This window comes from Equus caballus, chromosome 2, assembly GCF_041296265.1.
Source record: "Equus caballus isolate H_3958 breed thoroughbred chromosome 2, TB-T2T, whole genome shotgun sequence".
NCBI classification, from domain to species: Eukaryota; Metazoa; Chordata; class Mammalia; order Perissodactyla; family Equidae; genus Equus; species Equus caballus.
This window is the reverse complement of record NC_091685.1, coordinates 97,569,591-97,580,850: the sequence shown is the minus strand read 5'-3', so window position 1 is coordinate 97,580,850 and position 11,260 is coordinate 97,569,591. Positions and strand designations below refer to the sequence as shown.

Here is an 11,260-nt window from a genome sequence, read left to right as displayed (position 1 = left end):
CTTCCTAACAGATCTCTTTATGTCTATTCTGGTGATCCTCATCAGTCCACACTGAAGCACAGTGATCTTTTTGAAACAAATCTCACCGCAAAATCTCCCGGCTTAACACCCTTTAGTGACTCCTCCTCCTCAGCACTGCTGACATTTTGAGTGGCGTGATTCTTTGTTGTGGGGGCTATCCTGTGCAATGCAGGATATTAGCAGCATCCCTGACCTCTACCCCCTGGGTACCAGTGGCACCTCACTGCCTGGCGGTAACAAGTTAGATGTCTCCAGACATTGCAGAATGTCTCTGGTATGTGTGTGGGGGGCACGATCATCCTAGTTGAGAACCCCAGGTCTAAAGTAAGCATACCTATCATGGCCCTGTGTGGGCCGGCCCTGATCACCAGACGCTCCCCTCTCCCAGGTGTCTGTGCCACAGCCACCCTGGGCTCCTCTCAGGATTCTTTGACCATGCCATGGTCTTTCCCTCTTCAGGCCTTTTTGCTGCTGTTTCTCTGCCTGGAACATCCCGTTTTCTCCTACCTGTCCACCCCCAACAGACACACCTGCACACCATTCGGCTAGCTGACACTTTATTATCAGTCCTCAGCTAAAATGTCCCATTTGTGAAGACTCCTCTGGCCTCCAAACCCCGTTAGCCCCCTGCTGTGTGCTCCACGGCACCGGCTACTTCTCAGAGCTCTCATCAAGATGATCGTGAGTGAACTCGCTTTGGAAGCTTTGTTAATGCTTGTCCTCACTCCTCTGTAAACCCCACAAGAGCAGGGCTGCTGTCGTCTTGCTCAGCCCTGTATCCCCATACTTAGCACAGAGCTTGGCATGTGGTAGGCGCTCGGTGAATTTGATGAATGAAGGAATGAATGAATGAATGAATGGGCAAATACTACTTACACGTATTCTTGGAAATATCTTCAGAGTCCTTCCTTTCCATGCTTGAGATTTTTCTCTGTCCCTGCAAAGCGGGACCCTCATGCTGGGTGTGGGTGAAGGCCTCATTCTCTGATGTTTTACCAGCCAAACTGTCTGCCTGACCCCAAGAATCTCCCCGGCTCTCTGACCTGCTCCTTCCCAAAGAATTTATGCAAAGTGCCGTGCAGAGTACTTTTTAACTTCACCAAACCACTCTAGAAGCCAGAGGTGCATTGAAGGATCGAATCAAAGTCCAATATGTGGTATCTGATTCCTCAAAATATTTATCAAAAAAATGAGATCTCCTACCTTTGCTGTTGTATCCATGAAATGGGGCTGCTTTTGTCTGTTCTCACCTCTCACTCCTGCCTGTCTCCTGCAGTCTCCCACAGGGGTGCTAAATATGCAGTGTCCTTTTTTGAACCCTTTCTTGATGGAACCTAAGTCTCCAGGGCAAAGTCTGTTTGGTTTGTGTCTAATTTTGGGTGGATTCGCGTTAAGGGTTAAATCCTGTTATTTCACATTTAAGCACCATGAGTTTGCCTCCTGTGATTTGAAGCTCCTGTGTGTCACCGGTCTCTTGCTGGAAATAGTCAATATGTTTATCTCTGAAAACTTGACCTTTTTTAGGGCATTGTTTAGAAATGATCTTGGCAAACAATTTTTGTTAACTAATGTGTTCCAGTTTTGCTGATGTGCATTCTTGGGGGCCCCCGGAAGGCCAGAGGAGGAAGCTGTAGCTGAGCGCCAGCCTCAGGCTGGCTGGTCTTGAGACTCCAGCTTCCTCCTGAGGCGTTGCAGCCCCCGAGTTGTGGTAACCCTGGGATTTACTCCCCCTAGTGGCTTGACAAAATATAACATCTCTTGATGGAAAGAAAGTTTAAGCCACAGCTGCAGCTCTGAATGTGTAGCTGTTCAGAATCTTCCAGTTGCAGATTAGGGATGAAATGAGATGATGAGCCGGTGGGTCCTCTGAGAAGAGAATGGGAAATGGGCTTATGGAGGTAGAGGGCGTAGAAGGGCAGATGAAGCCTTTTTGTGTGGAATTCTGGTGCCAGATAGGTTTGGCTGGGACCAGCCAGAGACTGAAATTCTGAGGATGCTTTGCTGATGAAGTCCCAGAAACACAGGTAAGCACAATCAGAGGGAGAGCAGGAAGGAAAGGAAAGAAAGGAAAAGAAAAGAGAACCAGCATCCAATCTCTGAAATTCTTTATCCTCTTGCTCAGGTAGCAGAACAAAACAGTCACAGGCTCCATGCCTCCTGGTGTTACACTGGGGTTTCCTGTTCAGGGTGGTAGGTGTTGTGTTTTGATTTGTTACATTTCTTTTTCTGCAGGACACGGCTTGGCCTACGGTCTATTCAGATCAGTGTTCCTGAGTCATGTTATAACAGTCTTGTTGCAATTACTGTTGTCTGGCGTGTCAGCCCAGACAGGTTGAGTGCTACATTTCAAAGTAAGAGTTGCTTTTAACTGTTTGTTCTTAATCTGCGACCTTTTGTATTTTCTCATCAAGAGGGAGATAGATGCCCTTTCCTTCTGCCCTAACAAGCCCCAGAGAGACACTCAGGGAAACCACAGTACCCGCCTTTTTCTTAAGCAGCCCAATCGCTCTGCACCATCTGTGCTGGATTCCTTTACGTCTACTTAAGATGCCTAAGAAAGGAACCCGGCAATGCACGAGAAAACATTTAAACCTAAGGACAGGCTGAAGAGAAACATGGTTTAACTTCAGAGGGGGTAAGCTCTCTTCCTTTGGTGCATAGAAATCTCACTAAGTTCTCCCAGGCAGTAGTTGGCCATCCCGGTGTCACAAAATCCAAGAGATTTTTCAGTTAAATTGGTGTTTATTTAAAAAGCGCCCTTGGTGACTCGAATGCGAAAACCAGCGGTCTAGATGGACATCAAAGCCAGTTAACTGGCAAGTACTGGCGGACCCGACCTGTAATTAGCGGAGATGCAGGCTCCAACCAGACTTACCTCTGCTGGTACCTCGGAGCACCCCTTCTCCTCTGTCTCAGCTTCCATTTCCCTCCCATGTTTGTCTCTCCCCCGCCACCACAGGCACCCAGGAATTCCTCCCAAGGAAATCTCCTTACACTCCTTCTGGGCTGCACCCTGGGGCCCACAGGGTCCCATTCCTCCCAGCCTCACCTCTTCCCTCCTGCCACTGCAGAACCTTCCATACTCTTCTTCTTCCTTCCTGGGCTCCACTGATGCTTACTTTGGCTTCCACCAGCTCGCTCATTCCCCCCACCCCCACCTCAAGAGGATGTAAGATCTTTCCTCTTTGGGAAGCAGTGAGATTGAGTGACGAGGCAAGCTCTGGAGGGCTTCTGGATCTCAGTTCCCTTATCTGTAAGATGGGAATATCTTTCAGCCTCATAGGAGTGTTGAGCGAGTTGTGTGAGGCTGTGTGTGCTTCGCCAGCATGAAATGGATGCTCAGTAATGGATCCTGGAGGAGGCCCAGAAACCTGTGTGTTTATGTCACCTCAGGTGACAGGAGTGGGTGGTGAGGACCACACAGAAATACTGGTTAAGATGGTGGTTCTCCACTTTGGCTGTGTGTTAGGGTCATCTGGGGAGCTTTAAAAATGTTCAGGTGTCCAGGCTGAACCTGAGACCAATTAAATCAGAATCGCTGTGTGTGGGGAGAGCTAGGCATCAGTATTTTTAATGACCCTTAGGTTATTCCAATGTGCAGCCAAAGTCAAGAGCAAAGACCTCGGGGTCAGCAGGATTGGGTTGGACTCACCTTGGGCAAGTCACTAACCTCTGAGCCTCAGTTTCTCCATCTGAAAGTTGGGAATAAAATATGTACCTCATTGTTTGATTGTGCAGATTAGTTGAGACGGTTCTGTATGGTGGTCGGCACAGGCCTGGCACCAGGCCCAGACCTTCCCTTCTGTCGGCTGGAATTGGGAGCTGGGGGGTAGACATCAGAGGCCCCATCAGAGCAAGGCCCTCTCAGGAGCCCTGGGCCCATCGGTGTGCCTCAGCCGTCTGGGCTCAGGGCTCTCCACCTCCTGCTGTTCTGTCTCAGCAAGGCTATGAATCTGGTTCTGAGCTGGGCTCCCAGAGACCCTGGGCTTCTCCTCCCAGGGCAGGGCAGGCAGGGCAGAGTGCTCATGCCAACTACCCTGCTCTAAAGTACTTCCTTCCAAAGATTCAATGAAGAAGTTAGGGGGGCTGGCCCCGCGGCCGAGTGGTTGAGTTTGGGCTCTCTGCTTCGTCGGCCCAGGGTTTCGCCTGTTCGGATCCTGGGCGTGGATATGGCACCACTCGTCAAGCCATGCTGAGGTGGCATCCCACATGCCACAACTAGAAGGACCCACAACTAAAAATACACAACTATGTACTGGGGGCTTTGGGAGAAAAAGTAAAATCTTTAAAATATATACCTATGTGCTGGGGGATTTGGGGAGAAAAAGCAGAAAAATAAAAAAAGAGGAAGATTGGCAACAGTTGTTCACTCAGGTGCCAATCTTTAAAAAAAACGTTGGTAATGATGAACTCAAAGAGGCAAACCTCTTTTAGGCTTGTTCCTTTTTTTATTGTTCAATTGACAATATGCAGTATGTTCCCTCACACAGGTTAAAATTTTGTTTAATGTGTGGTAACCTGGAAACATGGCCACCATTTATAATATTATTTCCATGAGAATATGTGTTCTGAGGTCTAAACTTTCAGCTTACACATCCCCCTTTGGGACATGAGTGTAGAGTGAGTGTGTGTGCATGTGACTATATGAGTGTGTGAGTGTGCATGGGTATGTATGCGTGGGGGGGATGGTGTTTTGAATGTGCGCATGAGTGTTTTGCGTGGGTGTGAGTGTATATGAGTGTGGATGTGTGAGTATGTGCAAATGTGTGTGTGTTTGTGAATGTGTGTGTGTATGAATGTGTGAATCTGTACGTGAGTGTGTGACTGTGTGTGTGTGTGTGTGACGAGGGCCACATGTGCTCGGAGTTGTCAAGAATGAGGGTCTCTAACTCTCCTCTGCAGCCTCTAGATCCTGCTTTACTTTATCCTCTCCTAAGCCTTACGTAAACTGAAGACAGCTCAGGTGGAGACCTTCTATTACTGTCAAAAGCCATTTTGAAGCAATCCAAATACTCAGTTTCCATTCTTCTGGGAAATCCGCGCAGTCTCAGAAACTATAACAGCTTTCTGCGACCACCTGGGGCTTTGTAAAATGGCCTTCCTCACAAATAGATTTTGTCTCTTCTGAGCCCTCCCGGGGCTGGAGGGCGTGGGGCGAGCGGCAGAGAGGACTTTTGGACAGCCTGCCACAGGCCTGGTTCTGTGCACTTTGCTCCCCTCACGTTATTTCATTAACTCATCAGAGGAGCTCTGTATGATTGGGACTATATTTCCCTTTGAGAACACATGTCCAGGACGTTTAAGAACTCACCCAGCACTACACAGGGAGGTGAGCCTGGATCACTAGCTCAAAGCTTGTGCTCTTTCCTACACCACCCTGGGAACTGATCGTCCATTCCTCTCCTTTCTGCTCTTCTTTTCTCTCTGTCTTTGAGCCTTGATGGGACATTCCTGGTATTGAGTGACAGGCAGTTTCCGCCCAAGACTTGGTGTAACCCACCGGTAATCCTCTGCCCTATGCCCAGCCCATCCCAGAGCAAAGGCCTCCTCAACAGGGGAAATGCCTTGGCCTGCCTTATCTTGGTTTTCCACACCTAGGGTCACAGAGCAAAGTACTCTGGTTTCTGAAAGGGGAGCAAATATTCTGCAGGATTGCTGCACTTCTCTAAATTTTTGCAACATGTAGGTTGGGGCATAATTTGAAATTTGGTTTATCTGAGCTTTGTTTAAACACTTGCTATGTTGTTACTGTATTCTTCAATGGGTCAGAACTTCCAGAAAGACAATGCAATAAATCCTAGACTCATGGAGAGCCTTACAGGGTCCATTTGTCAATCAAGAGTATTCTTGTCGTTGACACTGTGATCACCCTGATTATTCCTGGGCATCCTTGGGAAGGAGATGCTGCAGGATGACAAGCTGTCATTTTCGAGCAATCAGGATAGAACAAAGAAGTGAGGCCAGGGAATAATTTGGGGCGAGGAGAGAGAGGGGGGCAATTGATCAGAGAGAGAACATTTCTATAATTAAATATATAATTTCTTTTCATCTATTACCAAAATTATACAGAAATAGATACATTTAGAGTTTACATTTCATGACAACAGCTCTTTCACACGGTTCAGAGTTGTTTTTATGTTGCCAAATGTTGGCCTCTGTTTTGCCCTACCCAGAGTACAATTTTCATAAAAAACAATGATTAACTAATCAACTAAACTCTCAGAAACCCTTAGAGATTCCTTTTGAGCATATGTGGTATTATAAGCATTTTAAAAACACATTACTATAATTATCAATATGCTGTTTCTCCTCTTGTTTTTCTTTTCTTACAAAAATGTAAGGAATGGGACACACACCAGAAGGATCTTTGTGTAAAATGGCCTTCTCCACAAATAGGTCTTGTCTCTTCTGCACCCACCCAGGGCTCGAGGGCCCAGGGAGTGCAGAGTACTTTCAAGGGAAATATACAGAGAAACTCAAATTTTTGTTGTTTTCTGTCAGTGCTATGGCAGTATGTCAACCGTGGAATCATCTGAAAGTTTTATCACCCCAGAAGGTGATGAACATTTCGTTATCCAAAGCTCCATGGTTTTATACATTCGTAGAGGCAGAAATGATCTACGTTGACTTTCAGATCTATTAAAGCAGATTACGCATGAATCCACAGGGTTCAAAGCACTTGAGGTACTTTTTTTTTTTCATTGTGTCAACCATCTCTTAGAACCTGGATTTGGGGATGGACCCAATTGGCTGGGAGATGTTGGAAGGAAATCTCAGGACTTGTCTGGAAAATAGGAAGAAGGGAATTCGGTGGGAGCCAAAGAAGGTCACTCCCGAGTTGTTTGTTTTTTTAAAACTAGTTTCCTAGTATGGATGTACCGGGGTTTCTCAAAACAAGAGTTATAAACACCCAAAGGTTGTGGCCATCAGCCAAGGGCCCCATTTCCCCATTCAGCTCTCCCCTCTGCTATTTCTCTTTCTCGGAGCAGTTTTCTTACGCGGAGAGCCTCTGCCTGCCCACAGGCCCAGCCCAAGCCTCTCGGTCGAGGCCTGTCATTTGGGGAGGTTATTTTAGTAGATGGTGATGTGGGTTCAGGGCAGCTGGCTTGAGCTTAGAGTCCCTGCCATATCCTGAAGGCCAAAACCATGAAATCAAATACAGAAGACAGTTTGGGTGCTGTCCTGGACTTCTAGCATCTGTCTTCTTACATAATCTTAGTCTTCAATGATTTCAAGAAAAAATGAGAGCAGAGGGATCCTGAAGAGACCAGCAGGGTGCTGTGAGCACACCTGGTTTGCAACTACTCGTAAATTAATTTCAGCATTCCATATTCCCTATCATTAAAAACAAGACAACAGGCCCAAAATGGAGTTGCTTGTGCTCAGCACCACATCAGCAAACAGAGACTTAATTATAGTTTCAGCTCTCCCAGAAATGGAATCTTAAACCAGTCAATCAGGAATCAGCTGATCAGTACTAGTGAGGTAATCCACCTGATAACCCCCTGCCATCCCCTTAAAGAAAGTACTCTTGCAATGACCAATTTGTTTTTTACCAAATATAATTTCCTTGCTCCTGCTCTTTTCTGCTTGTAAAAGTCTTTCATTTTGTACAGCTCATCAGAGCACCTTTCTTTTCTGTCTTTTTTTTTTTTTTTTTAAAGCAGAAGCTGCACCCTGGCAGTCTGCAGGCTGAACATGGCCTTTTTTCCTTTTTCTTTTTTTTTTTTTTTAAGATTTTAGGTGAGGAAGATTGGCCCTGAGTTAACATCTGTTGCCAATCTTCCTCTTTTCTTTTCTCTTCTCCAAAGCCTCAGTACATAGTTGTATATCCTAGTTGTAAGTCCTTCTAGTTCTTCTATGTGGGATGCCGCCACAGCAAGGCTTGATGAGTGGTGTGTAGGTCCACACCCAAGATCCGAACCAGCCAACCCCGGGCTGCCAAAGCAGAGCGTGCGAACTTAACCACTACACTACCGGGCCAGCCCTGGTGAACTCCTTTCTCTCTGTTAGATTGGATGCCACGTGATTTATGAATTGCTGAATAAAGCTAATAAGATCTTTAAAATTTACTTGATTGAATGTTGTTTTCTTAACACTATATATGTGTTAGATTCTCCTTTGAACTGTTTAAAATATCGTATTAGTTCCCTCATTAATGAATTCAATAAAATCTTTGATGTGTTTTCATTTTATATTTGTACAAGCGGCATGATTTTTACCTTATAAAAAATATCTTTTAACATTAAGTACAGTATACGCTAAGGACTTTTGAGATACTTGGTGTTTATTTGACAAATGCACAGAACGCTTTTTCCGGCGCCGTGTGCTAAGTGCTTTATAAATGTCAACTAATTCAATCCTCATTACAGCCCTATTTCATTTAAACTTCCCTTCAGCCCTTATTAGTGCATTTTATTAAACTGGGGCTCGGAATCCTGCCCAAGGTTGTGTCATCAGGAAGTGTCCAGGCTGGGAGCCCAGGTGCAGGCCCGTGGAAGGAGCTGGGGTGGGCTGAGGAAGGGACCCCAACTTTGTTTTGTAGGAAGCTGCATCTTTAAAGAGCAAAATGATTGTGCTGACAGAGGGCAGGGGCCCTTATGAATGGGGTGTGCAGAAGAAGGCCCCGGCTGTGGAGGGACCAGCTGTCCCTGGGTCGGGGGGACATTGCTCTGACAAGGGGGAGACCCTAGACTGGCATGGAGACCATGTGGGCTACCACCATGTGTCCTATAGGTGCCAACTGGAAATATTGGGCCACTTCTTTTCTCGAGAGCCCTCTTCCTTCTCAAGACATAGATCCTAGTTTATCTTTTAAAAATCTGTGCTACAAATTTCCACTTATGAGATAAATAAGTCCTGAGGACTTAATGTACAGCATGGTGACCATACCAATAATTTACCAACAATATATTGTACATTTGAAAGTTGCTAAGAGAGTAGATCTTAAATGTTCTCAACACAAGAAAAAAATTTGCAACTGTGTGGTGATAGATGTTAACTAAACTTATTGTGGTGATCATTTTGCAATATGTACATATATCAAATCATTATGTTGTACACTTGAAACTAATACAATGTTATATATCAATTCTGTCTCAATTTAAAAAAATTGATGGTCTCTATAATCATGGGAGAGTCAAGGTGACAGTGGGGTACAGAGGATAAGGCACAATTGGAATCTGCTGGACTTGGGTTCAAATCCTGGGTCTGCCATTTACTGGGAGTTAAGTTAGAATCAGTTTAAATTAGCATTTGGAGCCAGGGAGGGGAATACAGGAGTCCAGAGGTTGGAAGAGAAGGAGGGGAGATGGGTTTCAAAGTGGCTGAAAAGCTGGTTTAACTGCAGGTGCTGCTACTGGAGGGCTAAGCCCACAGCTGAGCCAGAGCCCTGGGCTGGCGAAGAAACAGACTTACAGAAAGTTCAGGAAGCAGCTCCCAGGCCAGATAAAGATCTGTGATTGGCCGCCCAGACCCGCCTGCTTTCCTGATTCCAGTTCCAGAGCAAAGGTCACCCAGCCTCTCAAATCCTCCTTTATTTTCTCCTCCCCTAGCTTTGTTTACCTTATAAGGAGGGTCAGCATCGCAAAGTTGAAAGTGCCTCTGTTATCTTCCCCTCGATTTCTACAAATAGTTCCGTGAACCAGAACGTTCCGTGTGAAAGATGGCTGGGAATTCAATCTTGCTGGCTGCTGTCTCTCTCCTCTCTGCCTGTCAGCAAAGTAAGAGTCCCGGGCAGCGTGTGTGTGTGTGTGTGTGTGTGTGTGTGTGTGTGTGTGTGTGTGTGTGTGGCAGAGGGAGGGAGTCTGGCGTTGAGTTTCTCACTTGCTGGTGGCCCTGTGTGCTCCACGGAGCACACAGTCTGTTCAGGGCCATCAGTGCCTCCTTCTCTGGGGAGAGGCAGAGATTTGGAACAACCCAGGGATTAGTTCTCCCAACAGAGACGTGGTGGGCCCTCCGAGCCCGGAGATTCTGCCTCGTCCGTGGTTATAACCGCCAGCCCGGTGCAAATAGGCATTAGAAGCAGGCTAACCTGGGGGAGTGAGCTATATATATTTTAATTACGAGAGTTTCACAGGTAGCGTAGTTCCTGCTTATAAATCGTGGCTGGGATTACTTGAACCCTGATCTTTTAATTAATGTGTTTTCTTAAATAAACTGCCTATGGCAGTTATGATTATCAGGTTTAAAAAAATCTCCCTGAGAAATATGAGCTTCTGATGAAGTAATTCATTCCAAATTTTAAAGTGCCTCCCCACCGGGATTATACAGTATCGCAACTGCCTGGTGAAGCAGAGGCCTCTTTCTCCACGAGGCTCCCGTTTGCTCAATTCATATTTTCTTACAATGCTGACTTCACATGCTAAATGGGGAGAAGGGTATGAGCGCTGGCGAGCAAGACTTCTTACCAGGGATGTGTATTTCTTTATTTGTTGAAGTGCTTGTACAGGAGGCAAGGCAGGGCTCTGACTGCCGGGTGCCCAGCCAGCCCGAAGCACGAAGGTGCCACAGCCGACGATAAAGGCCAGCCTGCACACATGCTCGATATCTTGCCTAGCCAGGCTGTTTTGTGAGTGTATGAAAATATTATACCTTAAGATACACGTTTGGGGCCAGTGTTGTGGTGTGGTGGTGAAGTCTGGTGCACTCCACTTTGGCAGCCCAGTGGGTGGTTCAGATCCAGGCGTGGACCTACACCACTCATCAAGCTGTGCTGCGGCAGTGTCCTACATACAAAATAGAGGAATATTGGTACAGATGTTAGCTCAGGGCAATCTTCCTCACCAAAAAAAAAAAAAAAGTTAAAAAGAAGATACACATTTTGTAGTTTGATTCACAATCTTTTCTGGAGTAGAACAGGATGTTTATTCCCAATTTAAGAAGCACTTAGGTCTGAAGGGCTCCATGACAACCCCTAGTTCACATAGACTTACTCATAGGCACTGCTGACCCCGCGCATGCCCTCATGCCGGCACTGCAGAGAGCACAGAAGCGGGTCCACAGATGCCCCAGGCTGACAGAGCCTCTGTTATCCTCACAGAGAGGCTTCTGTTTGCTGGTGGGTCCAGGGAACAGTGTGAACTCCGGCAGAAGGGCGAGCGGCTGGGTGAGGCAGTGGGTGGGAGTGGGAAGGCGGGAGAGGAGACTTGCCGGGGTGGTTTGTGGTGGACAGAGAATGTTTAATGACGGGGTGGGAGAGAGAAAGAGAAGACACAGCTGTTTAGTTGGCATTAAGAAC

General features: G+C 46.4%; 1 protein-coding gene across 1 annotated transcript in view; it reads left to right on the top strand.

Moving 5' to 3' along the window:
• The first annotated feature begins 7,657 nt into the window (after positions 1–7,657).
• Positions 7,658–11,260, top strand: part of MGST2 (microsomal glutathione S-transferase 2) — a 30,360-nt gene continuing 26,757 nt past the window's right edge. Inside the window, exon 1 of the mRNA XM_003364513.5 lies at positions 7,658–9,743. Within this exon, the coding sequence (XP_003364561.1) occupies positions 9,686–9,743 (58 nt within the window). The 5' untranslated portion in view covers positions 7,658–9,685. The remainder of the gene's footprint in view (positions 9,744–11,260) is intronic.